The following is a 26,211-nucleotide window of genomic DNA, read 5'->3' as shown; positions in this document are numbered from 1 at the left end:
CGATTAATTGTGTGGCAAAACTCCAGGTAGTTGCAAATGAATATTCATGGCTTTTGGCTCCAGTGGAGCCTGTTCTGACTGAGCTGAAGCCCAAAGGAGCAGAGCCGTAATACAATTAATCCAAGTGAGCTGTAAGGGCTAGGTCCTGTTTTGTGGTAATGCAGGAACTAGAGTATAGCAGGGGGAAGGTAAGAAACTCCATTATCTTTCCCCAGTCTGGTGAAAACCTGGCTCCTGACATTTGCTGTGTTTTCTTTCTAAATTATGCTTTTTTTTTTGTCTTTCAAAAGTATTCACTTAGCAAAGCAACAGCAATCGACCATAAACACACGGAAAGGAAATGGTGTGAAGACTCAAAGCTGGGGACAGCTAGATCTGAAGTGATTGTGCTTTCATGCTTACAGTTACCAAAATCATTTCTTACCATCAGAGCAACTTCTTGGGAATTTATGGGGAAAACTTTAAAAAATATCCTACCAACACAGGAAAGCATGGGGCATTTCACTCTTGGCTAGTGACATGAGGAGCACCAGATGCCTTTCCCTGATGATTTTCAAATTGTGCCTCTGACACTTGGGGAGAAAATAATTTCGTTCCCATTGTTTCATTTACAGGGAGGACATTTTGAATAGATGAGATTATTTATAGCAGGTGTGAGGTGTCTCCAACCTACAACCTGCAGGCCACATCTATCCCGATGACCAGTTTTACACAGACCACCAAAGACTTCCCTGCCTGCAGCTAAATAGGCCTGCAAAGCAAGGATTTCTTTTTTTTCTTTTTTTAACCACACGTAGCAGCATAAAATGCAGGAAGTGCTGGCAGGTTCTCAACCCCAACCTGCCAGACAGAGAAATCTCACAGCAGCAGGAAATTGTGTTCAATGTGACTCCTGCTGTTGTCCATGCCATGTCCTGGCAGGCCACCACGGAGCCTATCCCAGAGCGGCTGAGGAGAGTGAGACCCCCATGGCTTCCAGTGGACTCCCACCCACTGGCAGCCAAAGAGCAAGAGAGGCTGGGCAGGTTGACATGAAGTCTATTCTACAATGGCCGAAAAAAACGGGAGGACCCAATGGCCCCACTGGTGGCCGAAGAAGTGGCCTAGGCCTTGAGAGCCTGAGTAGGTTAGCCTGTTTGTGCGTGCACATGTGTTTGTCGGTGTGTGTGTGTTTGTGTACCTGTGTGTGTGTGTGCTGTGTGCCCGGGACTGTGTGCGTGTGCCTAAGTGTGTTGGGGAGAGAGGATGGAAAAGAAGTGTGAGAGGAGGGGGTGGAGGAATGAGAGGGGAAAGGAAGAAGAAAGCAAGAATGTATAGGTGGTGTGAGTGGAAGAGAGTATGCCATGGATGCATCTCCCTGCCATTCACCCTCATCCCCAGGGGAGAGATGCAGAGGGTGAAGGTGGTGGGAGGCCAGTGGTAGGGTTGCCAACTTTCTAGGAATATTTTACCCTCTCTGCCATCCCTTTGTGGGAACCCTGCCACCTCCCTACTCTCTTCGGCAGCATTTCAAATCACCAAGGGACAATTCCCCTCCCCCGGCCCTCTCGATGATTTGAAATCTCCATGCAGACTTGCCATGCCACCGAACATACATTGGAACTTAGCCTTTAACTAATTCAAAATCCTCAAAATTAAGCAACTCTGTAGATTATTGTAAATAATTCGACTGCTATGTACATAAGTTATTCAATATCTTTAGTCTCATTCATATCTCTTTTATAGGCAAATAGACATTTATTCTTTTAACAGCTTTATATGTACCAGTTTTTAAGTTACTTGTCAACCGCGATAGCTTTAGAAAATAGCCCCCTAAGTTATTTAACTGGCCAGCACTGAATATTGGGCCCGAGATATTTACATTTGAGCTGAGTAAATATGCACACACCTGCACTTTTCTGATCACTTCCTTCTTCATGAAGTATAGATTTACAGCACTGAGAACCATCCCTTCTGTTTACTTTGTAATGTTTCAGATAGAGAAGGCTAACAGCAGCATCAATGAAAAGGTTTTCTTGTGTCATATTTTGAGACTCGTTATATCTGCACTAGCTGGAAGTGTCAGAGGTAACAAGTGAGACACGGATTAAATTTCAGCCGACTGCTCCGTATGGGTTTCAGTGTGTGAGATGTCACTTGCCACTGGCTTACTAAAATGACTGCTCCCAGCATGCTGGAAAATTGCTGGGGAAACAGCTTATTGACATTTTTTTTTAAAATATTTTACTGTAGCTATTAATTACTGAATCAACACAAGTCATGTACTACTGCTGCCTGTATGAAATGCTGCACACTATATAAAATTACATTTTCTTATAAGATTTCTCAGACTTTTGGGCACCCCTGTTGGCTCAGCAGCAGCAAGCCTGGATTTGTCAATAGGCACACTAGGCCTGTCGTAGGGTGGCAAAAATCTGGGAGGGGGGGGGGGGAGGGGGGCAGCAAGCCAGCTGAAGATTTGCTGTTTTCCTGAATTGCACTCAGCAGAGAATAGCCCTCTGCTTCTTGATCCAGCTCCTTCCTTCCCAGGCAGCATGCAGGGATCAGGAGCGGAGGGGGTGAGCCTGGAGCAGGCAGATCAAAGAGGATCATTTTGCAGAGGTTAGGAGCAACTGAGTGGGGGATTGCTGGGGGATGAGAGAGGATCAGCTCAGGGACATGTATCTGTATGAGAGAGTGAGAGGGGGCACTGTTTTTGTATGTGAGAGAGAAGGGATGATGCTGGGTATCGGTCTATGCCAGATTTAGTGAGAGGTTAGGGGAGGCAAGGGAGAGCAGGACATGAGCACGGTAGGGGCACCTGCCTCCTCCTCACCCCCCTACCTTGTCCCCCTATCCCAATTTATATCCTATCCCCAGGGTCTAGGAACCTTCGATCCTTCCTACCTCTTTATTCTACCCAGATCCTGGAACCCACCCCAAACCCTCCTACAACCTTCTCCTCTTCTTCAATCCCAGAATCTCCCTCCCTCTCCCTCCTTTTCACCCTTCCCAGGTTCCTGATCTCCTCCCATCTTTGCTGTTCCTAATGTCCCTTCTCCAGTCCTCTCCTTCTCCTCTTCCCATTCCGGGCCCTCCTCCCTTCCTCTCTCAGTCCATGGTGCTCATACCCCCTTCTCCTTCTTCTCTTACTATCCCTGAAATCTCCTCTCTGTATTAATATGTGAGATCCCTTTCCTGTATCCAGTAAAAGGAAAATAAATGATTTAGGCACAAATAAGGTTTAGAATGCAATATAAAAGATGGAAATGTTTGTCAGTGTACTTTAGAATTTTCACACTTTTGCCACAGAATCATAAGAACATAAGAAATTGCCATGCTGGGTCAGACCAAGGGTCCATCAAGCCCAGCATCCTGTTTCCAACAGAGGCCAAAACCAGGCCACAAGAACCTGGCAATTACCCAAACACTAAGAAGAACCCATGCTACTGATGAAATTAATAGCAGTGGCTATTCCCTAAGTATAATTGATTAATAGCCATTAATGGACTTCTCCTCCAAGAACTTATCCAAACCTTTTTTGAACCCAGCTACACTAACTGCACTAACCACATCCTCTGGTAACAAATTCCAGAGCTGTAACAGGAAACTCTGAGGCTGTGCTTTAGACCTACTCCCCTGTTGTTCTGTTCACCTTACTGGGGAAGGGATGGGGAGGTGACAGCACCATCGCTGCCTAGGGGTGGCAAAATCTAAATCTGTCACCGAACGGCAGTGCTGTATCGCAGAAGACTAGTTTCTGCCCCCTGGGTTGGCCAGAGCTGGAGATGCAACAGAGGCTGGCAGGGTTCATAGTCCCAAGGTGGGGGGGGGGGAGGGAGAGAAGGGGGAAGAGTGAACCATCTCGCAACAGAAAAACCTACTAGTCAGTCTCAAGGTGCGTGTACTATTTACTATGACTACTTGATCTGGATCAGACAGACATCCGAGTTTGCTATCCAGGCAGATAAACTTTCTTTCCAATCAGTCCTCAAGACAAAGATTATTTAAGTTTGAAATTATTTATTATACAGGTAGATTCTACTTACAATTGTTGCATCTCAAATGTGAGCCCCAAGGCAAAGATCTTTGGTAACTGGAAACAGGGTGGCAGGAGGGAGAAGGAAGGTCTCTTGAGTTGCAGGAGTTAGTTTATGATGGAGGTAGGGAGGTTGAGGGATATGAGGCTGATTTAGTCTTCAGAAGAAGGCAGTAAAAAAGAAATTAAAAAATTCAATCGTTTGGTGATGCTATATAGAAAGAAATGGTACATTTTAGTGGTGTTTGGGATATTGGTAGAGAAAGAGAGAGGGTAATCTTGTGCGGGCTGAGAAGACTGGTAAGATCACAACATTACCCAATACCCACAGGAATAAAGAAAGGAGTAAGTAGACTAGGGGGAAAGATAAAGAGCTTTTGTCTTGGCCTTGTTGAGTTTAAGGTTGCAGTGGGACACTAGGTAGAAATGTCAGACAAGCAGGCTGAGATTTGGAACTGGATTCCTGATGAAATTTCTGGTGTAGAGAGGTAAATCTGGGAATCATCAGCATAAATATGGTATTGAAAGCCATGAGAGGAAATCAGAGGACCAGGGGAATTAGTATACAGAAAGAAGAGAAGAGGGCTCAGGACAGAAACCTGAGGCACACCAATTGATAGTGAGGTGGCAACAGAGGAGGATCCGCCAGAGGAAACACTAAAGGTGCAATGGGAGAGGTAAGAAGAGAACCCTGGAATCCAAGTGAGGACAGTATTAAGGAGTAGGTGATGATCGACAGTGTCAAAAGCAGCATAAGGGACAAGCAGGATAAGGACTGAGTAAAGGACTTTGGTTTTAGCCATAAACAGGTCATTGGAGACTTTGATAAGGGTCATTTCTGTGGACTGTATCATGCAAAAACCAGACTGAAGAACATAAGAACATAAGAAATTGCCATACTGGATCAGACCAAGGGTCCATCAAGCCCAGCATCCTGTTTCCAACAGTGACCAATCCAGGCCATAAGAACCTGGCAAGTACCCAAAAACTAAGTCTATTCCATGTAACCATTGCTAGTAATAGCAGTGGCTATTTTCTAAGTCAACTTAATTAATAGCAGGTAATGGACTTCTCCTCCAAGAACTTATCCAATCCTTTTTTAAACACAGCTATACTAACTGCACTAACCACATCCTCTGGCAACAAATTCCAGAGTTTAATTGTGCATTGAGTGAAAAAGAACTTTCTCCGATTAGTTTTAAATGTGCCACATGCTAACTTCATGGAGTGCCCCCTAGTCTTTCTATTATCTGAAAGCGTAAATAACCGATTCACATCTATCCATTCTAGACCTCTCATGATTTTAAACACCTTTATCATATCCCCCCTCAGCCGTCTCTTCTCCAAGCTGAAAAGTCCTAACCTCTTTAGTCTTTCCTCATAAGGGAGCTGTTCCATTCCCCTTATCATTTTGGTCGTCCTTCTCTGTACCTTCTCCATCGCAATTATATCTTTTTTTAGATGTGGCGACCAGAATTGTACACAGTATTGAAGGAGGTGCGGTCTCACCATGGAGCGATACAGAGGCATTATGACATTTTCCATTTTATTCAACATTCCCTTTCTAATAATTCCCAACATTCTGTTTGCTTTTTTGACTGCCGCAGCACACTGAACCGACGATTTCAATGTGTTATCCATTATGAAGCCTAGATCTCTTTCATGGGTGGTAGCACTTAATATGGAACCTAACACTGTGTAACTATAGCATGGGTTATTTTTCCCTATATGCATCACCTTGCACTTATCCACATTAAATTTCATCTGCCATTCCCGCGCAACTCAGGAAACAAAATGTGCAGCTAAGCCGCACATTTTGCTTTCAGAAATTAGCACTTACCCAAAGGTAGGCGCTAATTTCTTTGGGCACCGGGAAAGTGCACAGAAAAGCAGTAAAAACTGCTTTTCTGTGCACCCTCCGACTTAATATCATGGCGATATTAAGTCGGAGGTCCCGAAAGTTTCCAAAAGTAAAAAAAAAAATAAAATAAAATTTGAAGTCGGCCCGTGGCTGTCGGGTCGAAAACTGGATGCTCAATTTTGCCGGTGTCCGGTTTCTGAGCCTGTAGCTGTCAGCGGGCTCGAGAACAGACGCCAGCAAAATTGAGCGTCAGCTGTCAAACCCGCTGACAGCCGCCGCTCCGGTCCAAAAGGAGGCACTAGTGTCCTTAGCACCTCCTTTTGCCTGTTTTTCCGCCGGGCCTAATTTGAATAGTGAATCGCGCGCACAGGAGAGTGGCCTGTGCGCGCGATTCACAGGGACTATCATGAATACTATTAATCCATCACAGTGGGTATACATATAAACTACAATTACAAGCACGAGAGGGTTTTGTCTCACAGAATATCTGTTTTACAGTAATATTTCAAACAGTCATGCAGCCCTTCCAGCTATCTGCTAATATAGGGGCACTCAAATGGTCCTTGGGCTCCCATCCCAGCCAGTCAGGTTTTCAGGCTATTCCTAATAAATATGCATGAGAAATATTTGTATGCATAGCAAGTAGTTCATGCAAATAAACTAAGGGTGGGGGGGGGTGTCCCTGAGGACTGGTTTGAGCATCCTTGCTGTGTTAATGAATAGCCTTCAATGTGCTCTAAACCTTTTACTTCATTTAAAGGTCTTCACATGGCTGGACCTGCCACATCAATAAAACTGCGGGAATTCAAAGCCAGCATAGACTCTCTGTCTCTTGGGTAAGTTAAATTGACTGTGGATAAAATGTATATGTCTCTGATGGGTGGGTGCTGGAATGGTTCCATAGGAGTCTGATGGGAGAAACAAAAATAGCACTAATGATGGGAAGAGAAAAAGGAAGTGAATGTAAAAGAAAACACAACAAAATTGCACCACAAAGCAGGGTCGGATTTAAGAGTTTTGTGTACCCATAGGCAAGGTTAGAGAGTGGGGGACAGGTAGGAGTCCCTTTCCCACTGCTACCCCCCAAAGTCCTAGAGGGCCAAAACAGTGCCACTTTGAATTGACTTGTTGGAGCAGGCTTCTCCCTGACACAGTTGCACACCCTTTTGGCTGAGAATTTGGCACCTTCAAAAATTTCGTGCCCCATGCATATGTTGTCTATGCCTAAATCTGGGTCTGTCACAAAATGTGCAGGCACTGTTCATGCCTAATGGCAGCAAGAGGCAGAAATAGAGGCCACCTAATCCTGCTCACAGAGGACCTATGTCCACATTGTATACATTCCACAAAAATAGGTGTAGAGACTCCCCTAAGTCTTCACTAGATGTCCCTAGCTTAAGCTATAGGTTAGGGAGTGAGAAAGGAGCATACCATTCTTAACCAGCACATCCTCCAAGGATGCTGGGAGTGGTATCTTCTGCCTGCATAAATTCAGATGGGTGTAGAGAGTGGTTTGGCATTTTGAGTTGAGTTTTGAGGAAGGAGGAGTGTTCAGTTTTGTGGAGTTCCCCAGTTTCCTAATCTAAGCCCTGCGGTCAGAATCCTAAGAGAAGGGGAGACACACATCCCTGTTCAGTATCTGGAAAGGGTTGTCTCGGTTTTGTGTGAGTAATTGTTTGGAGAGTAATTTTTGGATTGTGATGAATCTCAGTTCCTGGCTCTCGGAAGATGTTTTTCCTCTGCCTGGAAGAAGTCAGGAAAAAGATGACCCTTTTTAAAGCTGCTACAGCTGGTACAGGAGAGAGTGGGCTTCGCTTCTGCCCTGAAGGATTTTATAATGACCACAAGAAGGGGGTAAGTGGGGACCAGTGTGGAAGGTCACTGCCACTGGCAGATTTTAATGGCAGGGTGGGTGGGAGAGGCCCATAGAGGTCCAGGCTAGAGCTAAGCCCAGGGCCAAGTTATGTTTGTAGTGGGAGTGGGGATCAGAGGGGCCTGGGGAGACCCAGCTGGGCAGGCCTAGACCCCACATTCAATTGTAGAATATGGGATTGTGCTTCCAGGACTGCAGGAGACATCCCCTCCTTCTTTGTTTTACAATTATATATGAAAATACACAAACATTATGGGATATTTTCATAGGAGGATATGTTTTTGTTTGTTCCATTCAGAATTAAGAAAAGATGGCCTCATGGGGTTTTAGTTGCATTCATTTGAAATGAATGCACATTCCTAACAAAGAGCACTGTGCTTGTTTTTGCCGACGCCCTCCTACTCTTAGAGTACCACCACTACTGCTGCGACCCTCCACTGAGTCTGCCCCTTCCTGCTGCTGCACCATACATGGAGTTGGTACTGCTGCCGTTCCACCTTCTCTGCCAGCCCTGCCTCTTTAACTGGTTTTCCCTCTTAAAACATATTTTCTGAACTTGGTAGAAAGGCCCCTGGTTCATCATCACTGCCCATTATGCTGATCCCAGGTCTCTCCTATTACCACATTTGCCTCTCAATGCCAGTGCGTGATGGAATTTATTAAAACAGATCACTAGTGGGTAGATGTTTTTAGTGTTACAATGGTTGTACACCTTAATGTGGCACAGACCAGTCAGTCATTTTTGTCACAGAGCAAAGTGAGTGAACTGATGGTGCTTGCTGAGTGACTATGCTTACTAAGAAAATAAGTCAGACAGTGCAAGAGCCACACACACAAGAATTAGTATATTGTCACACTGAATCTTTTACACAAAGAAGGCAAGAGACTACCTGTAAGCCATGGTAATGCAAGACACAGAAAATGTCTTCATCTGTGTCTTTTCTGCAGCTACTGGTACAATGTCAGCTCTAGTAGTCTTATCCTGATGATATACACTGTATTTATTTGAAAACCTGATATCCCACAGTTCAAATCTGGTTGCATACATAACATTCATAATTATAACCAAAAAACAAGGATAAATAAACAATCACTCAGACTTTTTCCTGCTACTAGGTAGCACCCCAAACCACAGCTAGGCAGTGAGTGACTAACAGCACCCTTTACTCTCTCCTGTAAATTATCTTATTTTTTTCACTCTAAATTATGAAGCAGGGAGCTTCATAATCTGTCTTCTCTCTCTGAGATCCAACAAACAACCTGCTGATTGCTCAAAGTACTTTTAGCTTCGCTTTCACCAAAAACACTGATGAAGTCATTACATACAGCTGCCAGTTAGGATAAGCTGGTTGAAAAAGTGCTCCAACATGATTAATCCTGCTCCTTCCTTGTTCCACCTCTGTCTCACTCTCTCTGGCTTCATGTAAAAAAAAAATGCATTGTTTTTCTTCCCCCATAGACTTTAATGTGACTGAAATTAAAAAGCCAAAAAGAATTTGGGTTTTTCAGGGGACTGTACCCATTTGTTTTGGTTGACCTGAACTGAATAAAAAATGAACTCATTTGTCAATTTTTCAGATGTGGATCATTTGCATGCACATCCCTATAATCAAGCTATCCATAGATGACTCTGCGATTTTCTCCTCTTTCCCAGTACAACATTACTACAGGATACTCTCATATCTTTTTCCCCAGAAAATAGTATTCTAAAGGTCCCATCAGCCAAGGGCTTCTTTTGCTTCCACTCTCCTAGTTACCCAGGATAAGTAAGAGTGTGAAGCATTGTCTTCTTACTTTCTGGGGAGAAAGCAGCTCTCACTGCTCTCCCAGTTACTTCCTGTAGCTAACTCCTACTGCACACCAGGGGTGCACTGGTATGTAGCACCTACTAAGTGTACATTAGTGAGGAGCCAGGCCTTACATATCTATGGAAAAATGTCCATATAATCTATAATTAGGTTTCTGAAGGTATGCAGTAAAGAAAGTGTAAATTCTATAAAGACAAAGGGGCAGATGCAATATAAAGCGTGGAAAGCAGGCGCTTTCCTAATGCGCAACCTTAGCACCTCCTTGCTAACGCGACCCCGCCGCGGCTGCCGGTTATGAAGACCGACGCTGGTAAACTCGGCATCTGTTTTCATAACCGGCCATCTGCCAGTAATGGAAATGGCCACCGATAAACTCGCCCATTTTCATTACTGGCAGACAGCCGTTTATGAAAACCAACGCCAAGTTTACCGGCGTCGGTCTTCATAACTCGGCAGACTGCCAAGGTTTTTTTTGGTTTTTTTTTTACTTAAGAAGTACAGAAAATCTGTTTTTTCTGCTTTTCTATATTTCTTTTACCTGCGCTCAGGTATTAACACCTGCTCCAGGCAGGCATTAATAGTTGAGCAATAAATGTGCGACAGAGACGCACATTTATTTTTTTGCATGCAGAGTGAATGAGTAATAGCCTCATTCACATGCATTTGCATGTGATGAGCACTATTGCATTCACTCCACATCTGACGCGGGTTAAAAAAGCGCTAATCCCCCTATTGCATTAGGGGGTGGATTAGCGCCTATTTAACCCGCATCTGAGTGCGTGTTACACAGTGCACTCAGCTGAGCGCACTGTATTGCATCGGCCCCATAGGTAGGCACATCAAGTGTTTACATTTGTGTCAGAAAGGTTCAGTGGAAAATTTAGCATTGTTTGGTATCTTGCAAAAAATGGCAGGAACAATTATCACAGTGAGAGAACTAATGGATCTTTCAAATTAATTATTCCCCAGTGGAATGAATGAAGCAATTGATTGTCATTGTTTTCTTTAATTGTTCTTCTCATTGATGGCACTGAATGGTTGTTTATTCTATTGGCTTCCGCTTTTTTCTTATGTGTTGTAATTGTTTCTTTGATTACATAAAGGATTTTTGCCAAGATTTAAATATATTAATGGGATGGATATGTTTACCCTCACAGAGAAAGAGTTAGCATAATGTTTGGCGTTGCTTTTCCTGCTCTGCCACTTTGACTCCTGAATCAAATGAAGCATAAAGTATTGTTTTCCTTCATTCTGGTGCATTGCTTCTCCTTTTTTTGCTATTCATTTGACACGCTTGTGAAATTCTTATGTAAATAAAGCTTCTACCTCACGTTAATGTTCTTGTTTGCCTCTCAAAATACTACACTGGCAACTTTGCCATATGAAGGTGGATGGTTAGTTGGAGTTACTGGTGATCTCAGGGAGGGTCAATTTCAAAGATGCGGGTATGGCATTATTATTGCTTTGAAAACTCTCAGAGAGTATGCGTACAAACTCCCCTGCAGAAAGTTACAACCTGCTCCAGGCACGGTGTAGCTTGTGCATGTGGATTTTATGCACATGCTTTTCATTTATCTGAATTAAATTATTCGCCACACAGAGCAAACCATAAAGGCAAGAGACAAAGAAATCATACAAAAACAATACAATCAACACATCATGTATATAAATCATAAAATATAATAGCACATTACAAAGCCTTAAATCCCCAATGAATAGAAAGTATCAGATGAATTTTCAAAGGAGTTACACATGTTACATTCCATTATAGCAATTTTCAAAAGCCATTTAGCTGTGTAAGTGCACTTAATATGGGTAAATTATATGGACAATGCAATGGCATATATTGTAGCAATTTTCAAAAGCCCACTTGCATGGATAAAGTGCATTTACATGTGTTAAACCCAGTTTTAAGTGTGTTAATGCTTTTTAAAATCAAGCCCTTGGACAGTAACTTTTCAAACCGGCGCATGGGCGCAGATGTATGCGCATTCATTGGCCCGCACCAGGAACGCGGCTATTTTATAACATACGCACATATATGCATGCATGTTATAAAATAGCCTGGCTACATGCACAAGTGCGCCCAATTTTAAATCACGTCTGTACATGCAAAAACCGCTTCTACCATGTAAGTGGGGAAATTTTAAAAGGGACACAAGCCAACGCCATTGCCATGAAAACCAGTTTGTTCCCAGCTCGCCCAATTAAGGGATAGGTCTTCCAAGCCTCCTAGTTTAATAGCTTTTCTACCACCCTGTTAGTCCCAACCTTTAAAACCCCACTGATCTGCCTAGATTTTGTTTTATCACTTGCATGTCACCCATAGCAGAAGTAAAGCTGCATGACAGGCGATCCTGGCGCATGCCATTCCGTGTCAGTATTTATGTGCTAATTTCAGGTTCAAATCCTGAAACACTCATGCCCCGCCCAGACCTTACCCATGCACCACCCCTTTTTAAAAAAACTTTTCATTTGTGTGTGCAGCAGCATTTACGCACGAACCAGGGCGGCCCAACATTCGCTCATCCTGATTGATGCATGCGTTGGGTTTTTAAAATTCACCTTTATGTTGTAAATCCAAACTTTGACCCCCAACTTCCCGAATGCCTCTTTTTTGCCTGCATAAAATATGTGCAAAACCAAATTATGAGCATAGTTTTTGCACACAAACCCCTAGATTCATCAAAATGTGATACCATAGCATTTCGCATAGGTAGAAACTTCCTATTTCACATCAGAGAGAGAGAGAAAGAAAGAGAGAGAGACTAAGACTATCTATAAGGCCTTCATAGTAGTCAAGTATTTATATCTCCATAGGAGGGGCAGCTAATAGCTCGAGGTGAAGTGGTGGTAGTGGTTTAGGGGCCAGTTTTTCATGCAGAGTGAACTACAAACAGCACAGTACACCTCGGTGAAGATTTTATGTAATTTGGAGTGAGGAAAGTCTCACAAAGATGACATTTCTACTATGTTCTCTCACCCTAGCTTGATGGAATCTATAACAGGGTACATCAAGCTAGAGTGAGATAACAGTACAAAATTTCCTTACTCCAAATGATGTCAAATCTTCACCGAGGTGTACGTCTCACTATGCATGAAAATCTGGCCCCTAAACCCTAAACCACCACCTCACCTCGATCTGTTAGCTGCCCCTCCTATAGGCATATAAATAGTTACATACTGTGAAGGCTTTCCCAGAGGCTCTCTCTCTCTACCTCTACTCCACTCCCTCTCCCAAGCCCAGAAATGGCCAAAATGCAATTCAAAAAAATTATCGCGAATTGCGTTACAGCCATTTTGGTAATATCACACAGCTTAATGCCAGAAAAAAAAGGTGTAGTTATTTCCACCATTAAAACCATGCGATAGCATGCGTTATGCTATCGCACCGTGCAATATTAAGAACATAAGAACATGCCATACTGGGTCAGACCAAGGGATCAAGCCCAGCATCCTGTTCCCAACAGGCTTTTCCCTGAGCTGAGACACTAGCATGGAGGCAGAAGCAGGATGAACTGACATGAGATGAGATGAGACAGACACCAGCATCAGGAGCAGAAGAGGAGACATGATGAGAAGAGCCAGCAGCTGAACCATGACTGGAGACCGAATCAAGGAGGCTGGAGTACGGGCAGAGCATAGAGGAGGGCTTTAAGAACTAGGCAGCAGGACAACAGTGGCAGACAGTAGACCATCCCCTTCAGTAAGCTGGCACAGGAACTCTTACAGAGGCCCAGCCAGGCTTCTTTGGAAGTCAGCAGGTCTGCTCCTTCATGGCCCTTTGCCATGGCTTAGCTTGCCACTTGGGGGGACAGCCTACCCCTGGGTCTTCTCTCGGTCTGAGGACTGCTGTGGGGTGTGGAGTCCTGGGATGCTGGGGAAGGCACAGGCAGAAGCTGAGGCATACATTATAATATCTGAGTCAACATGCTGGTCATGTTGTTAAATGATGTTGCCACCATTGTCAAGAGCTTGTGTGTGTGCTGCCGTCTCATCAGGCAGGGCCTGGGTTTGATTGTTAACAGCCCTCTTCAGGCACACTAGCTGTGCTCGAATGTGGTGGAGGCGGACCCCAAGCCTCCTTTCCAGCCGGTCCAGCTGCTCATGCATTAAGGTGGCTGCCAGTGCCGGTGCTGGCTATGGCATGAGCTGATGTTTCGGCCTCCAAAAGTGACATGAGAAGATGGTGGGCTGCTCCTGCTGAGTGCCTGCTGCCTCGTGATGTGGTGTGCTCAGAGGTTGCAGTGTCTCATCTGGCTCCCACTGCAGGCTGGGATCCTCCATGAAGGCCGAAATATTTAGGCTCACATTGAATGGGCTTGCTGAGCCAAAGGGTCCCTGCATCTGGATGTGCTCAGGAGACTGGTGCTGCTGCTCCTTCTCACTGACCTGTGTCTATGTGTCCATCAGCAAGGGGGCATGGAAAAATGCTGCTGCGCTGCTGGTCCCTGGGGCTTGACGGCTGGGACCGGCAGTCTCCTGGGTGAGAGCTGATGAAACAAAGAAAACATAAGAAACAAAGCCAAGAAGTACACATGTACTGCTTGGCATGACATGTGCACTTTGCATCTCGATCAATATGAGTATCTTATGCCAAATGATGTGGACAACTGTAGCAGCCTTGCCATTTACAGGTGAGATGAACTTACCAGCTCCGGCTTGTGTGGTGTCCGGCCGCTCAGCCATTCCCTCAAACACATCCGGTCCCAGCCATTCGACAAGGCGCTCCTCTATTGGCGTCAGCACTATTGGACAAGGGGCTCCTCCTCCAGTCTGCAGCATATACTTGTTCCTGTTGGACACCTTGGTTTTCAAGTGGACCTTTATGTCTCGGTATCTGTGGGCCACCTGCTCCCCATTCCACTTCATGCTGCTGCGCCTGGAGATAGCCTGGGGCATTGGTAAGCCAGATCTGGCCCTTGGATGCCCTCGAGGTCCTGGTTGCTCAATTCCCAAAGAGCATGGGGTAATGTTCGAGGACACCTGTGATAATCATTTCATTGTCCTCCAGGTTGAACTTCAAAGTCCTCAAATGAGCGCGTCCTGCTACCTGGCTGCCAGAACGCTTCTGGAGAGGTGTCCTCCCTTTCCTCCCTTTCACTCCCATTCCTCTCTCCCCTCTCTTCTTCCCCTCTCCTGCTCCTGCCCTTCAAACTCCCTTCCTGTCTGCCTATACCTAGCCTGCCTATCCCCTTCCCACCTTCTCCTATCCCTTCCCTCCAGCCTATCTATATTCCTGACCCTATTCCTACTCCTACTCCTCCATGTAGCACTCCTGTCCTCGTCCTCCCTCCCCTCCTCCCCTTCTCTCGACGCCTGTCCTTTCCTCTCTCCATGCCTCTCATGCTCCATCCTCTCTACTCCTCAACACCACCACACCTCTCCACTCCTCCTCCGCCTCACCACCATGTCTAACCATTCCCCCCTCTGCCTCACTGCTCCTCCTCCGCCTCACCAAACACAAAGACAGACAAACAGGATAAACTAACTAAAGCTTTCACACACACAGATCACGACAGTAGATAAAAGGAAAGGGAAACAGATGAGAAACAAGCCACAGGACACCTCACTCAGAACTTGCTAAATACATTCAACCAACTACCACCAACTCACCTACTCTCCTCTCCTCTCTCCAAACCCTCAGAGGCAGCTGCAGGAAGCCAGTATATATAAACCAGAAAAAGAACGTGCCACACATAAATCAATGCACGCCACGTAAAATGACGCAGTAACAAAATGCAATACGCTTCGTGAAAATTGCCTATGCGATGTGATAGGAAATTAACCTAACTATGCCCATTTTTATCATGGGTGCTATTTCTGCTATGTTTCTAGAATTGTGATGAATCTAGGCGTAAGTTAGGAGCTATATTCAGCCAAACTAAGGGGGTCATTTTCTAAAGCTAGCGCACGCGAAAAGTCCCTTTTCGCGTGCGATAGCTAAAAAGGGGTGGAGTCAGGGCGGCGTCTGCCCCGGAAGAGGAGGAGTCGGGGCGGACACCACGAAGACAGCGTGGACGGCGAAAAGGTAAGGAGCCTTTTCGCTTCCAATTTCGCGCCCAATAGCACCACCTTTTACGATGGTGCTATTGGGTGCGAAAGCGGCAGTGATCCCACCACGGAGGTGCAATCGCTGCCGGCTATCGCAGGCCCGCCTCCTGCTTCGCCTCCACCCCCACCCCCCTGTACCACGCAATTCACGCCGCCGCAGTATGTTAGAAAATCTAGGCCTTAGGTGCCTACGTTTTCAGCTGAAAATTCACATACATTTAGGGTCCTAAAAGTTAGATCCCTAAATTTAGGTCTGCTATTCATTTGCCTAAATTTAGGTTCCTTTATTAGGTGCCTAGTTCTGAAAACTTTGTTTTCCCTCCCTAACTCCACCCCATAGTTGTCCACCATTTAGTAACTTAAATTTAGGTTCCTATTGAAACCGAGATCCTACATTTAGTTAATCAGCCCTAATACATTTTCAAAAAGGTAAATTTAGGAGCATAACTCCAAATGTTAGGAGCCTAAAACCTTTGAAAATTGATCCTGTAGAGTTTTAAATATGAGGGTTTATCTTACTGTAATATTTCATTGTCTGGTGTAAATTTGTCTGTTCATGTACAGTAAAATTATGAATGTTATTTTGTGATCCGCACTGGGCAACTTCATTGGAAGCTTGCAGAATACAAGAATGCACAAAATATATATATAAATAAATATTTAAGCATCATTATTAGGAGGAAACTTGTTCACAGTTCAGTGTTGAAAACCGCTCATACGTGTGTGTGTCTGTGGTTTATGTTCACATGCATCTGTAATCTCTGTTCAAATGGTCATGAATCTAATCAGTTTGGTTTTTTTTTGCCAGCACAGTCCCTCGCCAAGGAAAAGATGTTCGTGGGCTCTATCCTGGACAGTTGGGGCGAATTCATAAAGCACATATCACTGAGACAACTACTGGGTAAGGCAGTGATTCATTAAGTCCTCACTGCTCTAGATGCACTGGCAAGGAAGAGCTACAGTGTTATGTGGTGTCTGCTGTGATAGGAGAGCACCTGAATGCCTTTACACAATAATGACTCAGTAAAGCTGGGAAAACATCAGAGAAAACTGTGCACCATAGCCTAAAGGATTCAATGGCAAATCTTTGCAGTATTCTGCCAAGTAAAAGATTACAAGTACCCTGGTGGGGTCATGTTTATTCAACTGTCAACAGCCAGGAATGGCTAGAAAGAGAATAAGAAATGCAACAATTTTATTACCTGTGATTATCAAGGATACTTTTATTTGAGCTCTGTAGGTACTTTGTTTGCATTAACAGGTACAGTGATAAGCACAGTGCATGACCTCACTGGTCAGAAATTAAAGCAACAGAACCACACATTAAAAAATTAGAACTTATTTACTGGTAAGTCAAATATTAAGATTTTGTTTTCTATTCAGATTTCTAGTGGAAGTTCTCTCTATCTCTGAAGATGCTATTCCTCCTGTAAATAAAGTATATTTTCTCCTGACTGGGATGTACAGTAGGACTCAGGGGGAGAGACAGGGTGTATCTCAACCTATTATGCACAGTCTGGATCTTATGGCAATTTTGGAAGTCTACTGTGGAAGAATAGGCCAGAGCCACTTTGTTGGCCTTATTTGTGTTTGAGCAAGATCTAAGTATGGTTATGTGCTTTTATTTCTATAATGTTCAAGCCTTATTTATGGGACAAAGAATTTGGATTGATCGAGATCTGGAAAAAAGTATACCAGCTAGAAGGAAGATATTTCTGGCCACATGCCAGAAGACTTGTACGCTGGGCACATCTTTTTTCCTACCATATCTGTTCTGTCTCCACAGTATACTGTGGTAACTCAAGCGGTAGCGGCTTGGGAACAGCCAGAGAAAAAAGGAGGCAGACTCTGACAGTTCCTTAAGTGCAGTTTACTTACAGTGAAAACAAAGCACAGTGAAAAGCAAAATAAACAAATTAGGCAGCTCGCATTGAAGTTCAGGTATCTCAAAAATAACAAAGGGCAGTGCAAAGCAAAACAATTTAGGAAGCTCACCTTGACGCCAGGCAACTCACAATCTTTAAACATAGCAGGCCTTAAACTTCATGTCACTCTCAAATCTTAAACATACAGGTCTTAGCGTGGGGAGGGGACCTGTCTGCTCTCTGGAGCTGCTTAACCCTTCTTACATGTATTTGTATATTTCTTTATTACATTATCATCCTCTGTTGTCTTTTGATATTGCTTGGCTTAGATTTCTGATATTGCTTGGCTTAGATAAGATCTTTATTCTTACTGGTTATCCTTAGTTGAGTTTGAATATTTTAAAATTTTAATTGGACCTTTCCTGCCATGCCCGCTTCCTCTCTCTCTCTTTCTGCTTTTCCTACTTTCCTATTGGTCCCTTGTCCCAAAGCAGCATGGGGCAGTTTACTGCATGATAACATTTACAGTTGGGAAATAGGTTCTTGCAAGCTAACAGCTAGTTCTGAATCCTGCTTCAAGCTCCTCAGAAGCATCACTTTTCACAATTAATTACTCTTCAGCTTCTATTACACCTGCAGTTGTTTCCCTCAGGACTACTGGGCTTCTAGACAAAACTTATCACAGCTGTATCAGTCTCTTTAATCTGTGTGGCACTCTTGTTGTCTTCTCATTCACAGTGACTATTGAATTGTTCATCATTCTAATTAATGTTTTGGTAACAAGAACTGAATTTATCTGGTATCTGAAGCTGTGGAAAAGGTTTTCTGGCTGTCTAGGGACATAAGCTACAGATCATGCTCTAAGGACTGCACATTATCCCTGTAAATGAATGGTGAAATATTGTGATCTAAATTGTGTTTTATGTCCTGGATCAGTTGAGATTTTTCCTAGATCACAAGAAGCTTGCAAGTTCTACTTCAGTGGCAGATGAAGCATCACTAGCTGACTAATGATCCTTTTTACTCATCCAGGTTTGACAGTTAAGGTCCCTTTCTTTTGATGATGTTTCCTTTTTATTTTCTCTTCTATTATATGGCTTCTCTCCCAGGTTTGAGGACTAATGAAGGCTGTGAGGTTTCCTCAATTTTATTTTGCCAAATTATATTATTATATGGTTACATTTTTGTGTCTTTTTAATCTCAAGTCTGAATTTCCATAACAAGGTTTACTTGTCTATGTTAACTGAAATGTTAAAAAAAAAAGAAGCCCCAAAATGTAAAAGACCTTACGAATGAAACAAAATGAAAAATAAGCATGCAAGCCCCTAATAATAGGAAGTAGTCACCCTATAGCAAGCCAAACAAATCACAGAAGGAATGTCTGTGTTTCCAAAAGAATGTCAAGTTGCATTGGCCTATGGTCAGTAAATGGTTTATTATGTAGTCACCTCTTTAGATTCCCCACTAATTAATATGTACTTTTTAAACAGGACATTATTTGTGAAGTAAAGAGAGCTGGTATAGTCCATTCATAAGAGCACTCTTTTGGGAAGCTGCCAGAATAGATTGTTCCTGCAATAGTATGTAAAGACTCCTTGAGCAGGGGTTCTCAACCTAGCCTTCGGGATACACCTAGTGAGTCGGATTTTCAGGACATCCACAATAAATATGCAAGAGAGAGATCTGCATGCACTGCCTCCACTGTATGCAAATCTATCTCAATCATATTCATTGTGGATATCCTGAAAACCTGGCTGGGTTGAGAACCACTGCCCTAGAGTTTTCTGGAAGGAGTTTGGTTATGCAGTAGTGGATAAAGGGAGCTGCTTTTTTCTCTCTTCCCTTGCAGTGAACTCTAGGAGGCACACAGACAGCACAGTTGCTTTTGTGTGTAAGAGGAGTAACTGCAGGCCCAAAGGAAGGGGTCTGTGGTTTCTCTCTCTCACTCTCTTTGTAGAGCAAGGGAGTGGAAATCTCTAAGGTCCTAAAGTAGTGGACAGGAGAAACAGTTGAGTGTTTCCGAGTGTTCTGGAACATCGCTCTCACTCACAGACGTTCGCAGGGAAAGAGAAACTCCTATTTTATTATTATTTTTTTTTTACTCAAGTGAGTTCTTTAAAGAGGAGAAGTTTTTCATAATGATTTTTTTCAGACAGTGGGACCTGGTACCAGTAAGATGCTACATAATTTAGAAAGGAGTCAGCATCAACTAATTTCAGTAGAGGAAAAGAAGAAGCAGTTGTTTCTATCTGGTATGCAATTGAAGGAGAAGGGAGGAAAGGAAATTGTCTTACTACTAAGCAATACAGCCATCGGATTGCCAGATACCAAGAGGAGTCCTAAAAAGCCTAGGAAATCCCAGAGCCTCTCTTTAGGTAACCCTGCAATCCAGAAGCAGGGGATTCCTGAGAGTGTGTGACTTGTGCCTCTGTTAAATGGAAGTAAATGTACTCTTTGACACAATGCACTACCAACGACATTTTATTTTAGTAAAGTTATCATTGGAGCACCATCCAGAATGGATTGCATTTGTACAAGTCCAAACTGGTGAAACCCCAAGGGCTGAGAACTGTATCTTCTCCCCTACTCAGGACTGAACCTGCACCCTGCAATATGGGAGAAGGCAACAACTAATTCGAATATTTATTTACTTTTTTAGCATCTGTGGGCCAATAGAAAGGTTGATATAGTAAAGTACTTACTATTTAGTAACATAGTAAATGATAGCAGATAAAGATCATAATAAGAACATAAGAGGTTGCCATACTGGGTCAGACTGAGGATCCATCAAGCCCAGCATCCTGTTTCCAACAGTGGCCAATCCAGGTTACAAGTATATGGCAATTACCCAAACATTAGAGCCCATGCCACGAATGCCAGTAATAGCATTGGCTATTCCCTAAGTCAACTTGAGTAATAGCAGTTAATAGACTTCTCTAGGAACTTATCCAAACCTTTTTTAAAGCCAGCTACACTAATTGCCCTAACCACATCCTCTGGCAACAAATTCCAGAGCTTAATTGTGCGTTGAGTGAAAAATACTTTTTTCTGATTTGTTTTAAATGTGCCACTTGCCAACTTCATGGAATGCTCCATAGTTCTTTTATTATCCGAAAGAGAAAGTAACCGATTCACATTTACCTGTTCTAATCTTCTCTTGATTTTATAGACCTCTATCATATCCCTCTTCAGTCATCTCTTCTCCAAGCTGAATAGCCCTAACCTCTTTAGCCCTTCCTCATAGGGGAGCTGTTCCATCCCCTTTATCATTTTGGTTGTCCTTCTCTGTACCTTCTCCAGTGCAACTATATCTTTTTTGATATTTGCGACCAGAATTGAATACAATACTCAAGGTGTGTCTCACCATGGAATGATACAGAGATATTAAGACATTTTCCGTTTTTTTCACCATTCCCTTATAATTCCTAACATTCTGTTTGCTTTTTTGACCACCCTAGCACACTGAGCTGACGATTTCAGTGTCTTATCCACTATGATGCCTAGATTTTTTTCCTGGATGGTAGTTTCTATTAATGGAATCTAACATTGTGTAACTACCGCATAGGCTATTTTTCCCTTTATGCATCAGCTTGCACTTGTCCACATTAAATTTCATCTGCCATTTGGACACCCAATTTTTCAGTCTTGCAAGGTCTTTCCTGCAATGTATCACAATCCGCATGTGATTTAACTACTCTGAATAATTTTGTGTCATCTGCAAATTTGATTACCTCACTTGTTGTTTCACTTTCCAGATCATTTATAGATATATTAAAAAGCACCGGTCCAAGTATGGATCCCCGAGGCACGCCACTGTTTACCTTTTTCCATTGAGAAAACTGACCATTTAATCCTACTCTCTGTTTTTTGTCTTTTAGTCAGTTTGCAATCCACGAAAGGACATCGCCTCCTATCCCATGACTTTTTAGTTTTCTTAAAAGCCTCTCATGAGGGGCTTTGTCAAACACCTTCTGAAAATCCAAATACACTACATCTACTGGTTCACCTTTATCCATGTTTATTAACCCCTTCAAAAAAATGTAGCATATTTGTGAGGCAAGACTTCCCTTGGGTAAATCCATGCTGACTGTTCCATTAAACCATGTCTTTCTATATGCTCTGTGATTTTGATCTTTAGAATAATTTCCACTATTTTTCCAGACACTGAATAGGAGTGTGTACAATTAGAGTCCTTTAAATTTATAGCTGTATTCACTATTAAACTGGTAGTGACCTATAAGGGGATAATTAAACTCTCAATAATGGCTGGTATAATAGTGTGATTTAGAAAAGAGCCTGATTGATTTTTAATGAGAAAGTATCTCTTGCCTATAAATCAAATGATGAGCTAGGGGTGGGTGGGAGGGAAAGAAGTCACTTAAATTAACTCCCTCTGGCTTGGTTATTATCTCAGACATACACAAACTCTAAAGAACATAGCCCACTATTTCACTTCTCCCCAAACCTTTTACATCCTAAGATTTCTCAAGGCAATACTTACCAATCCTCTTCAGCCCCCAACAAGATGATTTTCTCTCAGTGGATTTGAGTGGTTTCAGTTAAGCATAACGCTTCCGGTCCTCTTCTACTGCAAGGAAGTGCATGCCAAATTCAAACCACTCAACGTTCTGGAAGCCGGGACTGTTGGAATTCAAAGCCTGGATCGCTCGCTCTGACCTCTGGAGTCCTCTCCTGGGGGCTGCTGGGAACAGTATGCAAATGAACCTTCTGATCCTTTTCTACTGCAAGGGGTGCCAAGCCTCTGGAAGCTGGGGCTGTGGAGTTCGAAGCCTGGATCACTCGCTCTGACTTCTGGTGTCCTCTCCTGGGGGCTGCTGGGAACAGTACACAGATGAGCCTTCCGGTCCTCTTCTACTGTAAGGGCCATTCAGTCCATCCAGTTGAGATTCATTCACTCTTCCTCAGCTTGGGCCTTCCGGCTTGTGACTTAGAAAAAATTCCAGCCAGCTACAAAAGCTGGAGGTAGAATATAGCCCTATACAAATAACAGATTATTATTATTCTTTGCAAACTGTATGACTAAGCAAAATAAAAATAGGGGTTGATTTTAAGACCTGCACGCACATGGATGTGCTAATTTTATAACAGGCGCGCTTCAGCGTGCGCATGTTATAAAATACAGATCCCGCGCACTCATGTGTGCTCGATTTTCATGTCTGCGTGCGCATGCGCCGGTGGGTGGCCTGCTCCGCTCGCATGGGGGGCATTTAAAAAAAATACGCGTGGTGGCCGGCTTCTGGCACGTGCTTCCCCAGGATAGCATCAAATGGCGCTGTCCCGACCCGACCCCGCCCTGTCCAGATCACGCCCTCCCAGCCCGTTCCTTTCTCGAGCCCGGCACTTCAGCACATAACAGGGGTTACGCTCGTGGCTGGACCCTTCAGAAAATACGCACGTAACCCCCAAATTTTATGCGCATGTGCGTTTTAAAATCAGGCCGATAGGTTGTATGATACATTTTTCTAGAGTAACAGAAAAGACATGAGTGCAGCCCTTCTATTTTTCATTTAAAAATGGGCCAGTTTCAACCATAAACCATTTTGTATTACAGCATAAAGATCAGCATGGATGTGAATCCATCACATCTAGTGCACAACTTTTAAATATATTGTATTAGTTACTAGCTTTATCTGCCGCCATGATTAGTTGTATGGTATTTACTTATATTATCCATGCTTTTCTTTTGTTTAGGTTATGCCCATTTCCAGAGGAATCTCACTATCAACATGACTTTGACTTTTTGACTCTTGAGCTAAGCCACAGGGATGTCAAAAGAGCAACTAACAACGTGCAAACCACATATCAGGAAGCGTTTTCTCTGTCATTTTATAAATTTGGTAAGTATCATATGCTGAAAAAATGCCCAGCTATTTAAGAGAGCCAAAAGAAAACACTTCTTTTGCTGAAATCTTCCACTTGATATTTCATTTATTTACTTTTATTACTCCCCTTTAAATCAAAGGATATCAAAGTGAGCTACATAATTTAGGTATTTAAAATCACAATTTACAAAATCAATCCAAACACACAATAAACATCCCCTCCATAAGCTACCCTGCCCAAAAAAAAGACACACAGAGTTAATAGCTAGGTGTGATGACTGGTGTGGACGTAAACCCTTAGTGCTATGGCGTAATTGATGCTGCCTCTTAGGTGACGCTATGAGGCCTATGCCACCAGGTGATGAACGGGCCCTGAAGCGGGACATTCTGAAGCTTCACCTGTACCAGCCGCCTCCCCTGCAGGTTAAGCCCTTGGGTTCTGGTGGCCAGCAGGACTTAGGTGGGTCCCTAGGGCGGTAGAGAGACAAGGGTCCCAGGGCCAGCCAGGGTCAATGAGGGCAGCAGACTGGTGATACCGGAGATAGGTTAAGGGTCAGGGCAAGGGGCAAAGTCAGGTCCAATGCAAGAGGTCAGGTACAGGCGTCAGGCAAGTGTGGTCAGGTCCAAAGTATGAAGTCAGGCCATGGGTGGATGAGGACTCTTGAAGACACTGGCTGAAACTAGAACTAAGCCAAACAAAAATACACAAAAAAAAAAAAACAACTAATGAATTTTTTGGCTGCACACCCCTATCAGTCAACTTTTAACTTTCTTCTTATACCCATATAATTCCACTCCTTTCTTAAGTCTTGTGGGATAATATTCCACAAAGCAGGGGCTGCAAAGCTGAAGGCTTTGTGCCTTCAGATGTCAAGCGTACTGATGACATTGAAAGCAGCGCTAGGAGACTTAGCTGCTCAGAACAGAGCTCCCCAGCAGGGGTGTGAGGGACTATTTCTGCACAAGCACTAACATGATGGCAGAAAAATACTATATGGCCCATTAAGTCTGTCCATCCATCCAATTAATTTAACATTATAATTCCCATCACTTACTTTGAGATCCCCTGTATTTATCCCATGCTTTCTTGAATTCAGATACTGTTTTTGTCTCCACCCCCTCCGCTGGGAGGCTATTCCACACATCCACCACCCTCTCTGTAAAGAAACATTTCTGAAGATTACACCTGAGTCTACCCACATCTCATGACTCCTCGTTCTAGAGCCTCCTTTCCATTGAAGAAGACCCACCTCCTGTGCATGGAAACCTTTGAGATATTTGAATATCGCTATCATATCTCACCTTTCCTCTAGGGTATGATGTTTGGATCGTTAAGTCTATCCCCATGTACTTTAGAACGAAGACTACTGACCATTTTTGGATTTCTGGACAAACTCCATCCTGTTTAAATCCTTGTGATGGTGCAGTCTCCAAAATTGTACACAGTACTCCAAGTGAGATCTAGTCAGGGACCTAGATAGGGGCAATATCAACTTCCTTTTTCTGCTGACCATTCCTCTTCCTATGCAGCCAAGCAACTTTCTGGCTTTTACCATCGCTTTATCCATCTGTTTGGCCATCTTTGTGCTTAGAAGATTTCACCTCCAATACTGTACCTTTCCTTTGCTTTTATGCAACCTAAATGCATTACTCTGCATTTTTTAGTATTAAATTTTAGCTCCCAGACCTTGGACCATATGCCTCAAGATTCACTACATCCCTCTCCACATGTTTTCCTCACCTTCCTGACTGTCCACACTGTTACAAATTTTGAACTCATCAGCAAAAAGACAATCCTTCTGTTATGTTGTTCACATAAATGTCAAAAAGAACAGGTCCAAGGACCGATCCCTGAGGCACACCACCAGTTACAACCCCCTCGTTAGAGAAAACTCTATTTACCACTAACCTTCGTCTCCTCCCTCTCAGTCATTTCTGACCCAGTGAGTCATTCTAGGTTCCATACCAAGAATGCTTAATTGTTTATAAGTCTTTTCTGTGGAACCATGTCAAAGGCCTTGCTGAAATCCTAGTACACTACATCTAACACTCCCCTAATCAAAGTCTCTGGACACCCAATCAAAGAAATTGATCCGATTTACCCCTGGTAAAACCATGCTGCCTCGGATCTTGCAATCCATTGGATTCCATAAATTGCACTCTCCTCTGTTTTAGCAGCGATTCCATTAGTTTGCTCATTATATAGGTCAGACAAACCAGTCTGTTGTTCCCAGCTTCCTCCTTACTTCCACTTTTATGAATAGGAACCATATCTGCCCTTTCCAATCCTCCAGGATTACTACAGATTCTAAAGAAGCATTGAAAAGGTCAGCCAGTGGAGCTGCGAGGACATCTCTAAGTTCCCTTAGTACCCTCAGATGTATCCCCATCCAGCCTCATTGCCATATCTACTTTAAGTTTAGTTAGCTCCTCACGAGCACACTGTCCCGAAAATTGATTGAGGTTTATCTCATTTCCAATCTTATTTGTTTTATGTAGCCCTGCTCTAATCCCTTCCATAGCGAACACCAAACACAAATATTTAAGTCGTTTTGCTTTTTCCTCATTAGCCTCTACATATGAGGCATATGTAGAGGCTAATGAGGAAAAAGCAAAACCTTTGCCTTTGCGTCTCACAATGCCACTTTTGCACATCCTTCTATCACTGACATATCTTTAAAAAAAAAAAAGTCTTGTCCCCCTGTTTTACCATGTTTGCTATGTTTCTTCTAATTGAATTTTTGCATTCCTGACTACTGTCCCAGCTTCTCAGTTTTTCCAGATATTGTCCCCTGTCTTCCTCTTTCTGCAATCTCTCTGGTAGTTTATGAATGCTAACCTTTTCTCCCTTACCTTTTCAGCTACTTATTTAGAAAATCATAATGGCTA

The 26,211-nt window shown here is 43.3% G+C and overlaps 1 protein-coding gene across 1 annotated transcript in view; it reads left to right on the top strand.

Annotated features, from left to right (window-relative positions):
* The window catches only part of C3H1orf100 (chromosome 3 C1orf100 homolog), a 42,954-nt gene that overhangs the window by 630 nt on the left and 16,113 nt on the right, over positions 1–26,211 (top strand). The window contains exons 2-4 of the mRNA XM_029596954.1: positions 6,640–6,715; positions 16,423–16,515; positions 23,192–23,337. Of these exons, the coding sequence (XP_029452814.1) occupies positions 6,648–6,715; positions 16,423–16,515; positions 23,192–23,337 (307 nt within the window). The 5' untranslated portion in view covers positions 6,640–6,647. The remainder of the gene's footprint in view (positions 1–6,639; positions 6,716–16,422; positions 16,516–23,191; positions 23,338–26,211) is intronic.

This window comes from Rhinatrema bivittatum, chromosome 3 (assembly GCF_901001135.1).
Source record: "Rhinatrema bivittatum chromosome 3, aRhiBiv1.1, whole genome shotgun sequence".
NCBI classification, from domain to species: Eukaryota; Metazoa; Chordata; class Amphibia; order Gymnophiona; family Rhinatrematidae; genus Rhinatrema; species Rhinatrema bivittatum.
This window is presented reverse-complemented; position numbering and strand designations above follow the sequence as displayed.